The 23,686-nt window shown below is 39.5% G+C and overlaps 1 protein-coding gene across 1 annotated transcript; it reads left to right on the top strand.

Annotated features, from left to right (window-relative positions):
• The first annotated feature begins 2,747 nt into the window (after positions 1-2,747).
• Positions 2,748-5,604, top strand: LOC118469291 (macrophage mannose receptor 1-like). The gene is made up of 5 exons (XM_035941749.2): positions 2,748-2,796; positions 3,635-4,030; positions 4,129-4,476; positions 4,562-4,650; positions 4,737-5,604. The coding sequence occupies exons 1-5, from the start codon at positions 2,760-2,762 to the stop codon at positions 4,878-4,880; spliced, it is 1,014 nt and encodes a 337-aa protein (XP_035797642.2). The 5' UTR covers positions 2,748-2,759; the 3' UTR covers positions 4,881-5,604.
• The last annotated feature ends 18,082 nt before the right edge of the window (positions 5,605-23,686 follow it).

The raw sequence follows: 23,686 nt of genomic DNA, 5'->3' as shown, positions 1-23,686 counted from the left end.
TTTTCTGTACATCACTGTTGGGTTTGATCTGAACACATCTGACTTTCCACATTAAAGCCCAAACAAAGGGATAAGGAAAATTTAAGCTTTCAGACCGCAGGGAGTATCTACACCTGGCTAAGAGGTATGGTGCCGTAGCGAACTGAGGAGCAGAACATTAGAGCATCCAGAGACCCTTTCTCAGGGCTTTAAATTTGGCAAGAAACCATTTCAGAAGACAGCTAACCCAAAACTCACATCCAAATGGAACATCTGCAGATCAGATGTTTGCTAATAAAGGATCATTCATGGCCCTCTTGGAGACAACAGGACGTCCCCTACCTCCACCAGAATCTGATCAGGGTCATAAAGTATCAATTGTGTGAATAATCACACCTCTGCAGAAGCAGATTAGCATTCTTCATGGTGACCTCCTGATCTCCCTACCTACCACACAGAACTTACAGGAATAAATTCAACAGTTCAAATCAGAACATTAAGGAAATGCAGCATCACTGGACTGATGATGTGGAGTTGTGTAGCAATCGGTGTTGGTTTGTCCGTCTGTCTGTTAGCAACATTATTCAGACGGACAGATTGGGATGACATTTTAAGGGAAGGTCAGAAATGACACAAGGAGCAACTGATTAGATTTTGGCAGTGACGTGGCTCATAGTCTGGAACCACAGATTTGTTATATATGTCTGTGTCACTGTAATGTAACAGGGACTCTTTCACTAAAAATTAAAATGATGACTTAAAAAAACAAGAACTTAAAACAACCTTTGAAACCAAGTTTTGAGCCATTCTTCAAGCCAGAGACTTAAAACTGGGTTCTTTTATGATGATTTAAGCAGTGGTTCCCAACCTGTTTGACTTCAAGCCCTCCACCCCCCTATAAGCTGCACCCCAGCCCCAGCGGCCCCCAGGTTGGGAACCACTGACTTAAAGAAACATAAGACTTAACTTTAAACTAGGGCTTGTTACTTGAATATTTTTCCACATCTTTTTCATACAGTTGTTAAGGATTCTTTCCTACAGTTTAAGCTAGACTTTGTTTTCCTGTGTTTTATTTACATTTGGACTTCTTAAGTTAACTTTAATAATGTAACAGGGCAAATATTTTCTTGATACCTATGAGGTTTGACTCTGTGTTTTTACTTTGCCACATTTTTGCAACACAAACCTGCCAAAGGGCCTCCTTGTCTGTGTTCCTGAACCAACTCATCCAGCAGATCATCATAGCTTCACATCCTGCAGCAGTCTCTCTCTCTCCTTTCCTACAAAGGCTACGCCACTGTCATTTTCCTTCTGCTGAATTGAATGAATTTACAAATTACAATGGGTTTTCTAATTTCAGAGTCATTCTAAAATCATCACCTTTCTATCAACTGCTTCCAGTGATGATCACAGTTAATTAGTTTGTTAATCTGCATTTATTTATTCATTTATACGCTGTCTGTTGTTACATTGTTGTTGATGCATTTTTGTGCATAGTTATTGTCGATTCTGCCATGTATTTCTTTGTTTGGTGAACTGGAGGTCAATGAAGTCAGATTTACAACTTTTTATCATGAGACTGATCAATGCAAATAGATTTGATAAATTTATGGTCATTCAACCTGAAATATTCTTGATGAAGGTCTGTCAGATGGCCTAAATTAAATATGTGAGTGTGTGTCCCATTATAAAAGAGTGCTATTTTAATCATGAAGCGTAGTTGCTACAAGCATGTGGTGCAGCTGCATTAGGCATAGAATTACATAGAATTATATTTCCATGTACGAGGCTATTTCTGCTAAATATGAATAATTGGTTCCCGCGATATCAAACCACCATTCCTTGTAACAACGAAATGGTAAGTTTTAATACTGGAGTAATTCATACATGTTGAAACCTGGAACCTGTTCTGACGAGGAACACTCTGCACTACATGACTTTCACTGTTAACTAAAAGGTCTTGAATACATGCGTGCTTTGAATTAGGTCAACCATTGGACATGCTTTTGCTGTGTTTTGCATTTAATGTTTGTTGATGAACATATTTGAATATCTCGTGGTTGACAAGCATGACAAAGCACATCCTGATTTAAAAAAAACAAAAACTAAAAAAATTCAAATTTTTGACATTAGCGCATGCCATCACGTTTATATATTTATTCATTGCAATTATTTATTTATTTACACACTATCTTACTTGAAATGAGTAAATAAAAATAAATATTAATTTATTATCACTCTTACTTATTTTGTATGTTTTTACAATTTGCTTGTTTGTATCAATAACCTAAACTAACACTGTTTGATCCTTTTAATACCTTTACTATCATCACCTCTAAATAAAAAAACCCAACAATTAAAGCCATTTCAGCTGCTGTCATTACACTTGTAAATACATCTTAGTCACACCCCATCAGGTACATCCTCATTTGATAGGAAAATATGTGAAAGTAAGAAGCACAAACCTCCTTAAAATTCTGTGTCACTACGACGATTTCACATATTGTCTCACCAGAGGAAAAGCAGAAGGATTTGTCAGGTACGTTCTACATCATTCACTTGGTTTATATGATTAGAACATTTGAAATATAATTATTATGTTGTGTATTTTTAGCTGTCCAATGTTAATGTTAAGACCAGATAAATCTTAATCGTCAGTTCATTTAAATACTGGACTTAAATAGCATAATGATTGCTTTAAATATTACTATGTGGATGATGATAGTTATAATAAATAATAATAATGATGACTGCATTCATTCCAGTGAATCCAGCCAAGTATGGAAGAAACCACACTGGTCATCCTACTGCTGTCAGGTCTGCAATATTAACTAATAGATATACTAATATTATTTAGGTGATGGGGTCACAAGTATTTTTTCAATGTTAAGAAGATATTTTAGAGAATCGTGTGCACAACAATAAATGAATGTAAATGAGGTACAGGTCGGACCCAATGTTTTTAATAATATCCACAGTGGGAATTGGGAGCCCTACAAGATTAGTTAACAAATAAGAAATTAAATTGGTCATGATGGAACAACACATGAAACGAAAAGCACAATTCTGAATAATGTCGTTCAGTTTATCTGACTGTTTCCATTTGCGGCTCAAGACAACCATGATATACATGATCTTTACAATCATAAGTAATCTTTTATCCACAACTTTATAGCCAGTAGATTCTTGTTCTTGTTCAAATAATATTATTAAGCATTTGATAAATACAGGGGGCTGCACAGTGGCGTAGTGGTTAGCACTTTCGCCTTGCAGCAAGAAGATCCCTGGTTCGCATCCCGGCTTTCCCGGGATCTTTCTGCATGGAGTTTGCATGTTCTCCCTGTGCATGCGTGGGTTTTCTCCGGGTACTCCGGCTTCCTCCCACAGTCCAAAAATATGCTGAGGTTAATTGATTATTCTAAATTGCCTGTAGGTGTGAATGTGTGAGTGATTGTTTGTCTTTGTATGTAGCCCTGTGACAGACTGGTGACCTGTCTAGGGTGTCCCCTGCCTTCACCCGAGTCAGCTGGGATAGGCTCCAGCCCCCCCCGCGACCCTAGTGAGGATTAAGCGGTGTATAGATAATGGATGGATGGATGGATAAATACAGGCCCATTTGCATGGTTAAAAGCTTCTTGCCTGTTTGTCTCATCAGGATTTTCCACATGCTCCAGCCACATCAGCAAAGAATACCACTTTGTGAACCAAAAAATGACCTGGACTGAAGCTCAGAGTTACTGTAGAGAGAAATTCACTGACCTGGTCACCATCTACAACAGCGACGATAACCAAAGGCTTCTGTCAAATGTAAAAAACAGAAATGACATTAATGCTGATGGGGCATGGATAGGGCTTCATGACAACATTAAGAAGTGGAAATGGTCCATGGACCAAGAGAATTTGTATGTTGACTGGAAAGCGATATTCATGCCCTGGTTGAAGCCCGAGCCAAACAATTCTAAAGCAAAGGAATACTGTGGAATGGTTTATGAAGGAAGCAGTGTAGCAGATGAAAACTGTGAAGCTCGCAATCTGTTCCTGTGCTATGATGGTATGAATAAATTACTAGTTACTCCTACATTTCTTAGACAGTCTATTCTTCACTAGGTGTTTGTTTTGACCATCACTCCTCTCTTACATCTTTCTAAGCCAACAGTCCAACAGCGTATGTTATAGTGGAGACACAACTCACCTGGTCAGAAGCTCAGTCATACTGCAGACAACACCACAATGACCTGGCCAGTATAAGAAGTGAAGAAGAGAAAAGCACCATCCAGAGCACTCTGACTGCAACGAGGCTTCAGAAAGTATGGATCGGCCTCTACAGAGATCCCTGGGCCTTCTGGTCTGACAACAGCACCTCTACATTCACTAACTGGGGAACTGGTCAGCCTAATAACTATGGGTCAAAACAATTCCATGGAAGATTTTCTCTCGTCTCAGGGAAATGGGACGATTCAGAAAACAGCCAAAGACACCCGTTCTTCTGTTACAAAGGTGAAGTTGAAAATGCAAGTGCTGTATCATGCCATTGTCATGTAAAATGCTAATGTTTCTATTTTCCATGTGTTTCATGTCATAGCGGCGACAAAGAAAATAATAGTGAAAATTAGGATTCAATCGATGGCTAACATGAAGAGCTCAGAGATCCAGCAGCAGGTTTTACTGCAGGTAAGTAATACAGGGACAATGCAAACTCTTGACATCAAGATAATAGCATATTTAATGTTTTTCCTGTTTTTAAATATTTTGTCTAGTTGCATGACCGCATGGTGTCCAAAGGACTGACCGACTTCAAACTTAGATGGAGAAAAGTGGAGAGTTCCTGTGAGAACCACCAGCAGAAACTGAATGGGGACAACAATGACCAAGACAACCTCTGTCCAGATTTATACACCTGATATATAACACAAATAACATTCTGTACTGAGCTGTCCTATCATTCAAATCTTCTGCAACTCATTCCTCTGATCATTCTTGTTGAGATATTATATGATTTTAACATTTATAGATATGCAACCAAGTTTAGAGAGATAGAAATCACAATTTGGTGGAGCTGTTAACAACTTATGTTCATCTGAAATGTGACCTACATCACACACTGAGTTTTTGTCTTACAGCAGAAGCCAAAAAAGTTGGAAACCATCGATTCAAAATTTTACAGTTTGTTTTATTTTAAAAGCCTGTTACAGAATCAGTCTTGTAAAATTTCATCTTTAAATTTCTTAAAGCTGTCAAATAGATGTAACTAGAAAATAAAATATGTCTCTGAAATGTAGTGAAAGTGTGCTGTGAAGTAAAATTGAATATAAGTACTTAAGTAAAGTACAAGAAAGTTAAGATAGGACTTAAGTTCAATACTCCAGTAAATGTGTTTAGTATCAGACCATTCCTATGCTTTCCTCAGACAACCTCAGTCCTCCAGTCTGTTGTCGATCATGTGTGAATACTGTGGTAGGATCAGGACAAGGGGTTAAAAACTGGATCTTTTGTATGCATTTGTTCCATTGGTGGCTGTATTCATGTAGCGTATTTCATTGCATTTTCTAGCGCATCTGTTTAATGCTTTTCTGTTTTATTGCATAGTACATTGAGTTTACCTCTGTATGAAATATGTTATAAAAATTGTCTGACTTGAATGACTTGGTCGGGAGTGTCTTTATTAATGCAAAACAAAAACCACTAAACACTAAAGTTAACAAGATTAAAACAATCACACAACAGCTCTCTAATATACCATGTTTATTTCCCAATGTTGCCTTCATCAGGGTTGTGCTTTAACTGACACATCTCATCTTCATCAGCACTATACAGCAAGGAGATTGTCACAGAATGTCATAGATACAACTGAAATGTGTTTGTCTGCACTACAGGGAAGTTGTAGCCATATTTGTAGCAATTACAGTGTGAAACAGGTGTAGGTAACAGGGCCTGTCAGGTTGAACAGAATACCAAAACGTCAATACCCACTCTACATCCTTCAAAAGGTGTCGCAAGTCATTCCTGGAGGTTCTGGAGATCTAAATGGTCTCCTGATGCAGGACATGATTCTGCAGATTACATTTAGTTTGCTGAGTGTTAGAATGTTAAACATTGAATGGGATTTTTGTGAAAGTCTGCCTTTTCAGCTAAACAGATTTGGCTGTGGCTCATTGGTGGAACACAATTGTGTTGTACACTTTTGAAATATTTTCTTTATGCATAGTTAAAGGTGTGGGCGCTTTGACTTGCAGGCAGGTGGTCTGTCTGTGTGGCCCTTCCCAGCTCCACCCATGCTCCACCTCTTTGCTCATTTTTGTGTTAGCCGGGAGTTTGCCAGGTTCTGGATCTGCCAAGACGATGATGGTCAGAACCATCACGCAGAGCTTCAAGACTCCTGTAACAAACTGAAGAGCAGAACATTCCAGAGCAACACACAGAGAATCCAGAGACCCTTTCCCACATCTGTAATTTTGGTAAGAAACTATTTCAGAAGACGGCTAATTCAAAACTCACATCCAAATGGAACATCTGTAGACAGGTGTTTACTTCAGAATGACCACTCACAGGCCTCTTGCAGACAGCAAGACGTCCCCTACCTCCACCAGCATCCAATAAGTCATGAAGTGCCAATTGTGAGAATAATCGCACCTCTGGACAAGTGGGGGTTGCATTCTTCACTGTGACCTCCTGACCTTTCTCTCTCCCCAACACCCACAACTTTCTTTATAAGAATAAACTGAACAGTTTTAATCCTCAACATAAAGAAATTCAGCATCACTGGATCCATGATCCCATTACAGTGCCTTGAAATGGAACGTGAAGTGTGATTACAACATGTGAGGTCAAGCCTGCGAAAGGTTTGGCTTTCAATTAGTAACATTGGATTTAAGTTGTGAGAACACTGCTGCTAGGGAGCGACTACATGGATGCTACTTGTTTCTTGAGGCTACCGAAATGCAGAGGCATATTTAAAAAAAGAGAGAATACTGTTGGAAATAATATTTTCCTGAGAAATTATATGAAAATGCATGAAATTATAATATATTTACTATCCACCAAAAGGACATCCATAGCCTCTGTCATTTCTGAAACCATCAAAAAAAAAAAGGCTCTCGGGTTGTGAATGCCAAGAAAAAGGAAGAATTCAGGACTTGTTATGAACTTGCAAAACATGACCCCATTTGAAGACACCATTAGTCCATCACATAACTACATCTCAGGAAATTGTCTTCTGGTTAAAACTTTAGAATTAACACATATACAGCATGCAGGATTGCTAACTTTCAATAACCAGCTGAACTGGAATGCGAAAAGTTGTTTTCTTGAGTTTATAGACAATTGTGAGCACTCAAAAGCAGAGAAAACTGTGCTGTACTGTTTTATAACTGAAGTTGGGATGATGGGTTTTCCTCACTTCTTATTGTTCTCCCCACTGCATGAAATGTAGCATTTAAGGTAAATGCTAATATCAGTATATGTTTACAAAGACAATGTTGGTATGCTAATGTTAAGAAGAAAATACTGCATCCAGTATCTTAGGTTAGCATGTTAGCATCCTTCTTTTCAAAATCCTAATCTATTTGCCAATTAGTGCTACACACAAAGTACAGCTGGGAATGATGAGAATGCTATTAGTTTAGCAAGCCGAACCAGTATTAGGCATATACGATGTTGACCTGATGATAGCAATGTTATTACATTTCATCCTGTGGTGAACTTGAATGCAATACAAAATTTCAAGGTAATTCATTTAAAAGACATTTTTTCTTTTAGGCAAGGGGTCGAACCGCAGATGCTGTAAAAGATGCTGCCCACTGCAGTGCCGACACAACGTGGCGAGACCAAGTAACACGGAGACAAAAGCTATGTGAATGGTTTCTTCCATACTTGAGACTTTTAGGCAGTGGCTCATAGCTTTGTGTACCGCATTGTGACCGCACATACTCAGCCATTTTTTGACTGTGCTTCTGCGAACCCATAAGTGGTTAGCAACCAGCATTCTGTTTTAAAAACTGGGCAGTTGTTGGGATTACAACACTACGACGGCTCTCATCAGTAATGAAAGTGTTGCTTGTACTGTTGTTTTCTCTGGCCTTGTGAACAGTTCAACGGTGTCACACAGCCGGTAAAAGGATGTTTTACTTATATGGTAATTTTCTCTTCAATTGGGGGTTACTGAACTCCATCATGCTGACTTTATCTCAGCAGTCACAGCTGCATATCTTCATCCACCACTCCTTTGTCCTGCATGGTAAGTCATAGCCTGGAGCTGGTCAGTGACAAGTGAAGGCAACACAAGTGGAGAACATGTTAAAGATTTCATTTTACTCCTGTCTGTCACTGGGGACAGCAAAGTGAATGTTGCCCTTTAATAGCGCTAAAGTGTAAACTACATATTCACAGTCAAATTAATTCAAGGTCAGCAATCACAGGAATGTCATATTGTATTGCTTGTTTGTGTTGGAAGCACCACACAGCAATGATTAACCAGGATACTGCTATGTATCATGCACACAGGAGATGTATAACCAGAAAACAAATCCTGATTATGATCAAAACCAATGGGATTCTAGCGCACAAATAAACAGTCAATGGCTATCTTTGAAAATGAATTTTACAAAACCCATTTATCTGCTTTCTAGTCCTGCTTTCCTATGTGTGGGGTCACTGGGGCTGGAGCCTATCTCAGTAAACATACGCCGCAAGGCAGGGGTACATCCTGGACATGTTAACAATCCATCACAGGGTTGGAGTTCCCAGAGAGAACCCATGCAGACATAGAACATGCAAACTCCACACAGTCCCCGACCCCGAGATTCAAACCATCACACAACGTGCTGCCCCCAGACTGACAAAACCACTTAATGTAAATGTATATCAAATTTCATTAACTCTGAGATGCATAAGTGGGTTAAAAATGACCCAATGAGGTGGTTTTCTCGCAACATCTTTGTAATGAAAAGCTTTTATCATTTCATATTCCGGCTATTCCTCCAAAAAACTGTTTTTCATATCATTCCAATTAATTATGTGAGTTACCTTTTACACCTATAAGAAATTGTAATATTTGTGTTACTACCCCAAGCTCTTTATCACTGATAATATTATACAAGAGGTGATGCAGTGCACAAACTTGGAGGGATGGAGAGCAGCAACAGCTGTAGGAAAAGAGTGGAAAAATGTCAACAAAATGGAGATTGACATTCTTCTATTGCTGTTCTGTGTAATATTCTTCTTTTTCAATTATCAGAATGTTCATAATCTGTTATAAAGGGAAAAATAAACACATTTCAAACATGAAGTCATTCTTGTGTGGACAAACATATAATACAAACAATAATACAGATTATTATTCCTAACCAAAATGACAAGAATGGCCTTAAAACACATTGATTCTTGTACGGGTCATTTTTGACCCACTTATGGAAAAGTGTATGGTCCAATCACTAATGCATCTAAGGGTTAATATAGTACAAAAATGCTCACTAAAATTTTACTACATGTAAGACATGGATCTTCTGTTCTTGTATCTTGTAAATTAATGGATGCTTTTTCAATGATTTAGTAATTCTTCTGCAATGATTTGAAGATATTAGACTGGAGATTTAGAGCCATCAGCTGTTTAACTCAACAAACTATCACCAGTATTCACAGCAGTAGTGGGTGAAAAAGGGTATTAATTTGCATTGGCTTGAAATTTGATTGAAACTTGTGTTACATTTGAACAGAACCTCAGCTGGGGATAATGCAGTACATAACAAGGCATCAGTGAGGGTAAGCTACCAACAGAAAGGCCTCCCTGTATATTACAATGCAGCTCCACATCACAAACCACATCATCGATAATGAATGAACACGTCTCTTAAACAAAAACTAAACCTTTGCAGGAGGTAGGTCTGATTGCATTATTAGTTTTATGTTGTTGTACCTGACTAATGCAATCTAAGTCTATGTGAGATGTGAAAGAGGTCCCTCACACAAAAAATGATTAGCTGACTCTACAGTGTACAGCAGTGGGTAATTATATAAGAAAAGACTGTTCAAACCTGCATTGGACATGCTGGATTGGCATACAGATCCAGGGCAGCACAACTTGTTCCACCTCATGTCGGAGTCGAAGCTATCATGTCAAACTTCAAGGATCAGCTTGTTTAGAGTGCAGTAATAAGTTGAACTCCTGCTTTTATGATTTTTTTTCCCCAATTTTTCCTTCACATAGATGGTGTGACAGGTGGAAAATGTGGGGAAGAGCAGGAGAATCACGTGTAGCAAAGGTGCAGCTGAACAGGGATCGAACCAGGACTCTGCTGTTGCTGAGTTTTTTATTATTCCGCCACGGAGTTATGTGACAATCCCCGTTGGTTTGTCTGTCTGTCTGTCAGCAACGTTGCTCAAAAACGGATTTTGATGAAATTTTCAGGGAAGGTCAGAAATGACACAAGGACCGGTTGATTGAATTTTGGCAGTGATGCGGCTTATGATCCACAAATTTGTTAAAGATTTCTGCATCACTGCGATATAGCAGCACAGCATCACTGTAACTATGACAACAAGTGAGCACTTCGTCAGCTGATTGCTCGCGATCACATCATTACGACCCTACTACAAATCAACCTTTGTGGACTTATTGGGACTTATCTGTTGGAAATGATACAAGGAATGATTGATTAAATTGTGGGGATGTTCCCACCACCAGCTACATATTTAGGTCATGTGATTCGGTACCCGTACACAACGTACACATGCGTAACACACACCTGTGGTCAGTGCAAGGTCATTTTGTTTGTGGGTACATCTATATTAAATGGCCACATTGTAGGGTCCCGTGATTTCTGCCGCAAATTTTTTCAAGACTTCACCCATCGGAAATGATACGACTGACCAGCCTTGGTGGAGTACTGCATTCTCTGAGGACTTTTCTTGTTCCTTTATAGTATACTAAAGTCCCATCCAAACCTTTTCTTCTTCAAACAGAACTAAGATGTTGTTTAGAAAATGTTTAAGTGAAAACAGATGACTGAAAAGATCCTGCTTGAATTTTTTGTGTGTTTGTAGCAGCACTGACAGTCTGATTTACTACTCCGATCTACACAGTAATCCTTCTGCTCCCTGTTTCTCTGTGTTTCTCTCTCTCCCTTCTGTCTGTTGTTCATCTCTGTTTGTCCTCTCTGTGTTTGATTGTATGTCTGGTCACATGGAGAGATCACCTCACCCACCTGAGACTCATCCTCTTATCACCTGCTGCAATATTTAGACCTTGGCTCGTCACTCCACTCCTCGGCGTCTTGTTCTGCAGCCTTCTGTGGTAGTATCATCGGCCAATTGTCTTTGTAATATCTGTTTCCTCGTGTTTACTCCTCGTCTAAGCGGCATCTTCTCTGTGCCTCGGGTCCAAGTCTTCTTCAGACACCTACTCACCAGCTCCTTCCTTTTGCCAAGCTTCTTTCTGCAGCTCACCGTGTACGATGCTACCCTTGCCACCATCCTTTCCAAAAGCAGTCAGTCAACGGCTCAATAAGCCATAGGCCCCATTCAGAGTCACCAACCTTCAGCACTACCGGATTCCCTCATCAGCCAGTAGCTTGCAATTGTCTCAAACCCAGAATCCCCTTCTGGTTTCCTTCATCGTACAGATTGACCTCTTTTTTTGAAAACTGTGCACCATCTCCGTGTTCTGAATTTGGGTCCATTAAATGTAACCACAACATTTGACCCCTGTTTGTAATGTCATATCAGATTTTTATCTGAATTGTCCTATTTTACATACAGGCTTTGCTCATTATTAAAATATTATCAGAATTCAATTTACCACTGTAGCATGTTGTTGTCAGGTTTAACACAATGCAATACTATACACTGGAATTGCTAAAAGTGGCAGTTTATTACTCCGCCGAGGAACGTTGGAGTTATCCGACGATCGGTGTACGTTTGTCCATCTGTTTGTCTGTCTGTTAGCAACATTACTCAAAAACAGACAACAGATTTGGATGAAATTTTCAGGCAAGGTCAGAAATGACAAAAGGACCAAGTGACTAGATTTTGGCAGTGATGCGGCTTATAGTCTGGATCCATGAATTTGTTAAAGATTTCTGGATCATTGCGAGATAGGGGGACTGCATCACTGTAACTATGACAACAAGTGAACACTACCTGCTGACGATCACATGATGACGAATCGACCGTTGGATATGATACAAGGAACAATTGATTAAATTGTGGGGGTGTTTCCCATCAGTTCCCGCTGCCAGCTACATATTTAGGCTACGCAACTCGCTAGCCGTACATAACGTACACATGTATAACACACACCTGTGCTCAGCTCAAGGTCATTTTGTTTGTGAATACATCTATATTAAATGGCCACATTCTAGGGTCCTGCAATTTCTACCGCAAAATTTTTCAAGATTTCAGCCGTCGGAGATGATACGACTGAGCAGTCTCGGCAGAGTACTGCACTCTCTGAGTGCTTTTCTTGTTTCATCTTTGACATTGTGTTTTACCAAGTGTCTCATCTATTTGTTGGGACACTTGTATTGGCCTGCAATGACAAATACAAGGCTTTCGAGTAGTTGTGTTGCTCCCTCTGAGAAGATGTCTTCTTGTATGGGGGAGGTATATAATTATTTTTATATAGACAGACATAAAAGGGATTAAGTAGGTCACTTTACATTGTGAAGATCAGACTTGAAGGCTGTGTATTAATATTCATGTTAAAACAGAGCCATTCCTTTCTCTCTACTTAGCTTATGCATAACTAATAGTAGGATTGAACAGCAGGTTCCTATGCAACCTTCATCCGTGTTGTCTCTCTGAAAATGCTATTAATGCTGTGAACAGTTATGCATGGTGAAGGCTGCAGTGATTGTGGTTTCTATAGTGGCACAAAACTGAAAATAGCTAACCTAAAACATTGTCCACTTATAAGGTGGCATTTGAGTAAGCTTTTAAGCTTTTAATAAAGTATCTATCTATGTATGGAGGCACACACACGCAGCTCCTTCAGAGTTCTTCTATTTCAAACAAAAATGTAAAAGTACAACTTTACTTTAAGACAGTCTGTAACAACTCAGATTAATGACTGTTGCTAATAACTGAATGTAACCCAGGTTCTGACAGAATAACAGGAGGTGAAGCTTATTAAACACCTGCAGCATCAGAGAGCAGCAGGATCCATATGAACATCTCCAAAGAGATGTTTGCATTAACCAGCAGTAACTTCATTAGGCTGCTTATGATAATAAATGGTTCCCACCACAGAAACAGGTGTTGTGCAAGAAAATGGTAGTCTGCCAAAAACTGATGTCATCTGTGGGAGTGCATGATTTATATCAAGCACTTTAAACGTGTACAAGTTCTTTTATTTGGGTCAAACAGTCATAATGTATAAATACACAAAATGTTTTGTCTGTGGAACAAGCAATGGTATGTCATTGTAAAACATTAACTGAATAACATTCCCATATGCCTGAAGAGATAAGGCTTGCAGTCAGTAACTTCTTTTAAATCACTTCTGAAAACCCACTTTTATTGATTTGCTTTTATGTGAAGTTTACATTTAGCTTTAATTAAACTTCTAGTCCTTGGCGAAGTTATGTGATGATCAGCACTGGTCTGTTTGTCTGTGTGCAACATTACTGAAAAAACAACTAATGGATTTGGATTAAATTTTCAGGGAAGGTCGGAAATGACACAAAGACCAATTGATTAGATTTTGGCAGTGATGCGTCTGGATCCAAGCATTTGTTAAAGATTTCTGTATCATTGCAAGAGCCCTTGTTTTGATTTGCATGCTAATCTAGCTAATTATTCATTTAACTTATTATCATTTTTACTATTCATTTTAATTGACTGCTCTGCCTTGTCTCCTTATGTCTTGCTGGATTGTCTGTGTTGCATGTTTTAACTGTCAAAGCATCTTGTGAACACTGTTCTTAAGGGTCCTGTATAAATAAAGTTGTTATATGTAATCATATTCACAATCACAATTGTACATGACATTTACAGTTATAAGTAATATTATAGTAGTGTTTCTGATGGTTATATGTATAGGTGTGTAATTTGTTATAATCTTTAAAACACTGGAATTAAGTGATTTTGATGCACTGACATTTTATGCACAATATGGAGGCTACAGTCACCCTTTGGCAAGTGGGAAACTGTGTTATGAGTTAAATGAATCCTTGAAAGCTATTTCAGCTGACAAAAACAACAGGACTAGTTATAATCCAGGCCATGAAACAGGTAAAACAATGCAGAGACATAGGGTAATTTTAAATTGATCATTTATTGATGACTGTTTGACTCAGAAAAAACAGCAAATATAAAATAGGTGGTACAGCTTTAACAAACACTGCATGATCCCACTGATAGCAATCGCTTTTTAGCACAGTACCTGATTGATCAGGATCTAAAAGCAAAACACACCGAGTATTTTTCCTCCTATCAGACCGATGAGCTGTCACACACAGAGTCACATTTTATCAGCTGCAGTTGCACTAAATCATTTGTTACATAACGTCCACTGTCAGACTGAGTCCTGAGCTCCATCACATTTTAATTTACTGTTAGAAGAACATCAGTCTTTACTGTCACATCAAGTGTTTTATTCCAGAGACTTTCCAGTTTCACCCTCTCGCAGCAGGATATTTGCTGTCATGACATTATTACGCATATAGATGCTTTCCACAACTACATACAGAACATGACCTCTCTATTCTTGTTGTTACTAGGCTTCTTATCGCCATGTTTTGGTAGTTACATTCATGAACAATTTATGATAAACGAATAAAAATACGTCCAATTCACAGATGGGCTGATTATTGTTAATTATGTATATGGGATAAACATTTTCTTAAATAGGCTGCAGCATCTGCCGACCTATATAAAGGGTCAGCTCACCTAATTAATGCAAATCAAAATATAACCTCATCTGTTCAACCACACATTTACATCCTCCCTCCTCCCTCCACACTCTCAGAATGTTTGAACCAGCTGAAGTGTGGTACGTCTGCCACACACTCCAGAATACACTTAAATGAATATAATCTTATTTGTATATTTGTTGTTGAGGTGATTCAAAAGTAACAAACTAATTATGTTACAGAACTTAAAAGTAACTTTAACAGGTAATTATTTAAGGTATGTTTTATTTTGGTAACCACTCAACCCTCTTTATAAGTAACTGTGTATAGGAACTGAGTTATGGCTTGTTTTTCTCTTCAAACGACATCAGCACTAGTTTTGAGATGGCATAAAAGTGATCAACAACTCCTCTTTACTGAATCGTTGAGTTGTTGAGCTCGTCAATATGCGGAAGACAATAAATCAGGATTTGTGAGTCACTTTATGTACAAAACTAGAGGCTCAGTGGAGCTTCAAGTCCCACGGTCAGGTGCTGAGAGCGCATCTTCACCGTCATAGTGATGATGCAGGTGAAATGTAGTGTAGAAAGAGGTCTGGAGGGATTGATCGAACACCCTCCAGCAGGCGCCGCAGGCCTGGCCACACGCAAGCAAACAGTGCTCGGTGAAGTTGAGCAGGAAAATGAGATCGATGGAAGATGGGGGGTGATCTGATTGCAGCGACAGCCTGGACATGGAGCGTTCATGCAGAAAATCCACATACTGTGCATTGTACTGTTATCTGGGTTTTAACTTATGAGGATAAAGTGCAGTGTTCCATCAGATTTAACAGCTGCTGATCTCTCAAATATAAATAGTCTCATGCCTGAATTACATGTTTGTCTTTTTTATGACACCAGCCAACCCTCCCTCAGCCTGGTTCTCTTCTACCGTCTCTACATTTTACTGGAAATTTGTTAAAAACAGAAATCAGATTAACTGATTAATAAAAGCCTTCATCTCTTTGTTGTTCTCATTTTATTGATGCTCCTTGAAAAATAAAGTGAAGTACCTCTTCTGGACACATCTGGTTGCAATAACCTTTAAATGTATTATTTTTTAACGTTATTGCCTTTACAAAAGCAGAAAATGTAGTAATATTGTTTGTATACAATTCAACAATGTTTGGGTTGATTTGGTCAAGTTTGAATCAAATGAAAGAAGCTACATTTCACAAGAAGCACAATTTATCCACTCTTTTTTAACCTGTTAGTAAATACCTTGAGTCACTCTCCCTAGAAACCAAAGACCAACTCCGAAACCTTGGTGTGCTGATAGACTCAGATCTGATCTTCAGTAGTCATATCAAGTCAATCACCAAAACAGCCTTCTATCAGCTTAAGAACATATCCAGAGGTCAGGGATTCATGTCCACAAAGGACCAGGAGAAACTTATTCATGCTTTCATTTCCAGTAGACTCGACTACTGTAACGGCCTTCTGACTGGATTCCTCCAAAGGAACATTGAACAGCTACAGCTCGAGTATTGACCAGAACAAAGAGATCAGAACACATCAGTCCAGTTCTAAAGTCCTTACACTACAGTATCACAAAAGCCCATTTTTTGGTCATTCCATGATTTCACAATGGCTGGACACCCTAACTATAACCCTGGAAACACATTGTTTGACGACACAGAACGTCCACAGATCCGACTATTACCCGTTTTCAGTCATGGTTTGGTACATTTTCCATACAGCAGCTTGAAAAAATCTTTATTGGAACTGTCACTGGATAAACCAAGTACATGTCTGAGGTTTCCATTGAGTGCAACCTCTACATGGTGTGTAGTATGAGCAGAGAACTTGCAGGATCTGGTCATGTTGGAAGAGTGAATCAAGCTTGTACTGTGAGATAACACATTAATAGAAACAAGATTAATAGAAATCCTACGCTGCCTGCACAGCTTTATAGGTTTGCCCAGCTAGCATGCTATAGCTGACAGAAAACAACTGTTGCAGATGGCTCAAGAATTTTCATTCTGAGCGTGCGAGTACACAGATATAAACAGACCTCAGGCTAGCTGTCTGGATGACAGCATGTACCAAAGTTTCATACTGAACCAAATGTTGCATAGCGAAGAGTTAGAGGCAATAACACCCCTACTGTCCACTGCATGTCAGATATCCTCAACTCTTTCTCCTATTTGCTTAAGTAATAAGTGCTTTAAAGGATGAGGAGAAATCCCTGGAACAAGATGGTCAGAGAAGACTGACATGAATGAGCTGTCACTCAGTCGTCTCCCACAGAAGTAATTTATTGAACTGAGAACACGCAGGCTGCTGCCCTCAGAGGTTTACCTGCCACCATAACTTTCAGCTTTCTTTTCTCCTCTCTGTAAATCACTTTTCTTCCCTCTGCACTGTTCAAAAGAATGCTGGGCCAGACTTCACTGTCTGTCTCGTCTCTTCCTCCCACATACCGAATATATTTCCTGGAATTCATCCTTCATCAGTTTTTCTCTCCTCTGGCAGCGCTCTCCTTTTTTCTTCAGGCTTTTAACCTACCTCCTCTTTTTGTCTATGTTTTTCACAGTTTTTTTTTTTTATCAGTACCCGTTCTACTTTTGTTTTTTTCAATCACTGTCCTCAATATGATTTCCCTCCTGGAATACACAAGTGTTCTGTTCATTTACTCTACAGGCAAATATCCTCGCCTTCAAGTGATGTTTTTTGTGGTCACTTTATCTCAAGCTGTACCAAGCTGGTCAGGCAATCAGATATGCCTGGGATTTTTTCTGGTTCTGTTAGCCTTTGGGGAATAAGCGGGAAGAGCAGCCTGATGCCTGTAACCTTGCAGGAGCACTGCAGAGAGCAAACAGAGCTCTGACATGAAATTGGAATCAGAATTGTTCCCTGAGCTCTGATGTGCCATATTAGGCCGGGAGGTTCAAGTGTTTCTTCCTTCAGTATATACCGGGTCCAGACCTCTTCACTTATAGAGTTTTTAATGAATTTTCAGGTCACACAATGCACACACACTAACATGACGTTGGACTAATGAGTGAAAGCAACGAATATGACAAATTAACTTTCCAAATTATTAAGCCGCAGGCTTTGTTAAAATGACTGAACATGCATTTTTTTTTACCTTAATTACTGTGTTTATTGTTTCTGACTGTTCCTTTAAAACAGCCTAAATATAAAGGGGATCTACTTAAACACAACCACAGAGAAAACTGACTTTCTTCAACAAAAGTAATAATTAAAAGAAACATCCAAAAACATTCTTCTGTTGGAAAACTACATACATGCTGCTCCCTTTAGCAGTAATAATTTCTTACAGATGTTTTGTATAATTCTCCACCTGTTTCTGACATTGGCTTGCAGAATTTTTTTTATGACTCTTGCCAGAAAAAAAATCCATAATTCCCCCTATTAGCCAGATATTTGAAGAGTTTTCTTGCATGTACTGCCTGTTTATCACCCCACCACATTGCAACAAGGTACAAATCTGCTCGCCCGCTTCCTGATCTCTACGGCCTCCTAAATCCACTGTCTCACATTGTGAGATCGACATCACTGTAACTATGACAACAAGTGAATGCTACGTCAGCTGCCTGCTGACGATCACATGATTGCGATCCTTCTACAAATCTGTTACTGTTATCGGTACTTATCCGTTGGAAATCATACAATGACTGAGCAGCCATGGTGGAGTGCTGCATTCTCTGAGTGCTTTTCTTGTTTCTCTTGCAGTGGTCTGTGATGACTGATTTTGAGTTTTCTTGTTCGGCTTTGCCTTTTTCGTCTTCTTGTGAGTCATCCAGCTGTTTCTTTTTCACATTCTGTCTGATGGTCCTTTTTTCTTGTGTTAAATGATCTTCTTGTTTCTCCAATGTATGTTTTCTCGAATGATTTACACATATTTCATATATGATGGTCCATTTATTGTCCAGTTCCATTTTATTTTTGGGGTGTACTAGTGGCTATTATGCTTTTTCATGTTTCATTGTACGGGTTATGTGATCCTTTGGATGTATGGAATGGTGATTATGTCGTTGTTCTTACTGTCTAGTTTTTATGTGCGTTTTGTTTTTCTTTCTTTTTCTCGTTGCTTCTGACTTGTTTTCCTTTGTTTATGGCCCATTTTGAATATTGGCAGTGTATAAGTGCATTCTTGATGTGCTTGTCCTCCTCCTGTCAGTCTTGGTCTTCAGTTACGATGCTGCCCCATGCATAAAGTGTCCTGACTACTGATAGTTTGTGTGCTGTGGGGTGTTCTGATGTCCAGAGGAGGTACTGGTCCATGTGTGTGTGTTTCCTGTAAACTGTGATTTTTATGCTGCCATCTTGTCTGTGGTGAATGTTCATGTCCAGAAAGAGATTCTGACAGATCTGTCAGGCCAGTCACCTGATAAAAATGGCACATCATCCTACGTCAGATAACGCTCTCAGGATGATTGCAGATGCGGCTGAAACATGTCAGCAAGGTAAAACAATCTTTTCCTTACTCAGTTGTTGGCTAAAAAGTAGCAGTATTCTGAAGTAAGAGACGACAATATGAACATAATCCATTTATGGGTAGGATCATTATCCTGTTGAAAGGTCTACCTCCATTTTAATTGTTGGACAGATGATGTCACATTACCTTCAAGAGCTTGTACGATACAGAATTTAACGTTGAATGGTTTGAAGTTCTTCTCCTGAAAAGCCCCTATGTTTGCAGCAAACTTGCCTATTACTACTGAAGCTGAACAATTCTATGATTTGCACTGTGAAAGGCCTTGCTCTGTGCTGAGCAAAGCTACTTTGCCGGTGAACATAGAGAGAAAGACTTCTTCTTGACATGCCTCAGACGCAGAATAACTTTTCTCTTTCGTTATTGTGAACACAGCACTTTGACACCAACACTTGCAAGAGTTACCTCAAGTTGCTTTGATAACATTTTTGGCTTCTTGGAGCCTATATTTTGATCAAATGATGCACTCTCGGGCTGCATTTGCTCTGGTTAGTCAGTCCTGGATAAATTGGCAGTCATTTGAAATCTGCACCACTCGTATAAATTGGATGAACAACTTCTAAATATGTTCTTCCATTTGGCTGCTATCCCCTCTGAAGTAATGCATCTTTACACTGTTTCCAGAGCTCCTGTCACATTTGGAATGTTTTCTGGAAGTCCCGTAATTGGAACAAGTTAGACCATCTACGACAAGTGCTGGAGCTCCTCCATGGTGCAAAAACGACAACCCTACACCTTGAATACCTTGTGGAGGAGAATGAAGTGTCACAAAGTCATAGTTGTGCATCATTACATCAATTATATTAAAGTATGTGCTGCCTGGATTCTGATGCGAGAACATATTTGGTATCACTAGTTCATACTGTCTTAGAGAAACAGGTCATTATGAATTATGGCAAGTATATTACTACCGAAACTGAATTATTTACACATACAAGCATTCCATTAATTGCATTTACTGTGGATCTATACTTTGTAGTGTAGCAATACATCACTGTCAAAAAACTAATACCTTAGATTTGCTACCAGCACCAGTCTCCAGAGAAAATCGGTGGATAATACAAAGTAAAGTGAACTTACCATCAACTGTATATAACAGATGGATGTAGCCTCCAGGCCTGTGAAGTGAAACTTCTGCAGAAGTGAATTAAACCTGTGATGTTTCTAATGGCCAGCAGGGCTAGTCTGCTTGTGTAGAAAATAACCCTATGTGTGTGTGTTCTGTCAGATCCACCCCTCACTCATCATGTCTGATTTCAGATAACTGAAACGTCAGGTTCTGAACCCTAGGCTTCAAAATGGTAGTCAACAAACCAATGGGAGACATCATGGTGGCTACGTCCATCTTTATATACAGTCTATTAAACTTGAGTGCAGCATTATCAGTCAATGATTGATCAATTTCTAATAAGAACTAAGCACATTGGACATTTGTCTTGTGTTGATATTGCTGTTTAGGTACAAAACACATGATATGGGACAACTGTTACATGTGCCACTGAGATTTAAGAATGCTAGTCTAGCTGATCCCAGATTGATCTTACAAATTTGTGGTGGTCATTAAACATCACAGAAGACTCCATCATGGTGAACCCCAAAAATGCTCTCTGCTTGCCACCAGGGTCTGTGCTGGCTACAGCTAATCTACATTACTCAGAAAAATTGAAAATATCTAGCAAAACATTCCAATTTGAAGGCTCTACATGCAACATTTAGAACCACTTGATGCCACTAGAACACAGAGATAAGAAATTGGTGTATTGGTTAGTGTGTACCTGGATCAGATTGACTTAAACCCACAAATCAGAATGTCTTTATTGTCACTGAGAACAACGAAATTGGAAATGCAGTCTTTAAAATGCATCAAAAATAAATAAATACATTTTTAAAAAAGCCACAAATAACATGTAAGACCATCAATACAAAAACATTCATTCACATTCAAGTGTGTGAAAGACTGGACAGTGCTGACATTAAACAAGTGCACATAGATTAGGTAAAATACATGAATAAAATACTTGCATGTGGGGCATTGCGTGAATGCTTGACTGAACATTTGCTTTCTCAGTCTTTTTATAAATGCAGCCAAAACTTTTCACTTTCACTAACATGCTCTAGCATACTGTCAGGGCCCCCTCCTCCATTCCTGCCTCAGCCCCCACCTGATCTCTTTTTCCTTATCTCTCTCTCTCTCTCCCTCTCCCTCTCCCTCTGTTGCCGGGCGGAGCTTTTTTCCACAGCTGCCGCCCGTTACTAATTATCTGTCATCCACAGAACTCCGGGCAGCTGCGGTACGACACACCTGAAAATCATCTTGGCAACAAAAACCGGTCTCAGCCTCCACTCCATGCCAGATCGTAAACTCTGCTTCAGCAGTTTGCTCTAGCCGTTGCTGCATGCATTCAGTCTTTGTAGTGAATTCAGCAGTAATCCTGTTTTTCTTGTTTAGATCGTCGACCCTGCTGCCCGGACTCCACCAGCCTAGTCCACCCCCTCTGTCTGCTTCTGGAAACCCTGGTCCAGCTCTGGAGGTCCCCAACCACCGAGCTCCGGCTCTGGAATCGCCCTGCCTGCCGTGCCTATCAGTCCCCGGAACACCCTGCCTATCGCCCCCCTGGAACTGGAGCCTCCTGCCCTCTCTCCACCAACGACCCACTCCATCCCGGACGCCTACCAAGCTGCTGGTTCCCGATACCGTCACTCCCCTTTAGTTTATTCACCGAATCCACGTCACTCCTTAGCTTTCCCTTCACTTCCAATCCTGAGTTCTCCCTTTGTGCAATAAATCCATTCTCAGTTCCAGTTCTGCCTCCTCTGTGTGCTCTCTGCTCGGGTTCACCCCCTAACGCATACATGTGCAACCAGCTTCCAAACCACAGAAAAGAGAAGCTCCAGAGTACAACACACAGTGAAACCACACATCCTCTATCAGCTAGTCCTAGAATCACTCCACTTTAGCTTTACAAAGAAGATAGTTGTCAGCTGGTACATTAATGTCATATTTCTGCTCAGAATTTGCATAAAACGCCTTTAACCATAATTGTGGCAGATCAGAAAGTGGCTAAAAGTGTTTCAGTTTTTGTGACAGCTTCATTCACCTTGGCATGTAATGGCTACTTGTAACATTTACAACCACCTGTCATTGACATTTGTAACAGTCACATGTAAGTGGTCAGTTTTAAAGGAATAACAGTCACACTGACAGTGCTATTACATTGTACTGTAGGACACATCAATGTCAGAGCGACTAGTGTGTTCTTAAAAAAAATAATTTACACAATTTACACTTCACTCAAGCATTTTCCTTGTATAACTGCAATAAACGTTAGAAGAGGAGGAATTTAATGACTGCATTTTGCATGAATGTGGAGTTCTTTTTGACATAACACTGAATAGAATACTCCATTATGTCCATTAAAAATGTGAAAGGTATGGCACAGAGCTTTGAGAAATGCTATCTCAGCAGCATCTGCTTCTTCAGCTGCCTTCAGCAGAGTGTTTTGTGAGCTGTAAACTGCACCAGCAGCTTTTTCCTCTCTCTTTTTGCAGTATTTCTTTAAATTTTAAAGGCAGCTACAAACTGATTTATACTCATTCTTAGAAGTGAAAGATGGCTTTTGTGGATGTCGTGGATGGGCTGTCTCTGGGCCATCACAGCCCATCATGCTCCACTTTCCTGCTTTGTGATGATTGAGGTCTCTTGCTGAGGGCTAGTTTTGGCAACAAATCAGAGGAAAATATGTCCCATTTAACTTGGAGGGAAATCACAAGTGTGCCTGAGCAGCCTGTGATTGGACAATGCGTATTAGAGCTTGGGTTTGTGACTCAAGCATTGGATTAGAAGGAAAATAGCCTTCTGACCATTTCATGAGCTGTGTTGCATTCCACTCACTGAATTGAAACTGTTTGGAATAAATTATGAGGCTCGATTCCTCACAGCCATGAGCTATAATGGAGGTCATTTGCCTATCAATTGGCATGTCTCTGTTAGCCAATCAAGCTGTGTTGGACTGTAGTTGAGAAATGGGTTTGCTGTCAGAATGAGGGATATGTATCACTGTGACTCTAAATAATCAGTCACAGCAGAAATGAAACACCTGAGCAGTAAAAGTCTGACAAAGCAGCAGGACAGGCATTCAAATTAAATGGTGTAGGCAGTGTAAGTTTCATGATGGGTGGTAATCAGTGCACGGGTCTGTATGCTAATAAGCAGATGAACATGCATTTGATCATCCTCAAACAACCTAGGACAATAGCAGCAGGTACAGTATGTTGCAAATTAAATGAATATGGGTCATTTCAGAAATTGAGGGCATTTTATGTCCCACTCATCAAGTTTTCAAATAATCCATGTACAAAATACT

This window comes from Amphiprion ocellaris, chromosome 15, assembly GCF_022539595.1.
Source record: "Amphiprion ocellaris isolate individual 3 ecotype Okinawa chromosome 15, ASM2253959v1, whole genome shotgun sequence".
Classification (NCBI taxonomy): Eukaryota; Metazoa; Chordata; class Actinopteri; family Pomacentridae; genus Amphiprion; species Amphiprion ocellaris.
The sequence above is the reverse complement of the archived record's forward strand: the minus strand, read 5'-3'. Positions and strand labels throughout refer to the sequence as shown.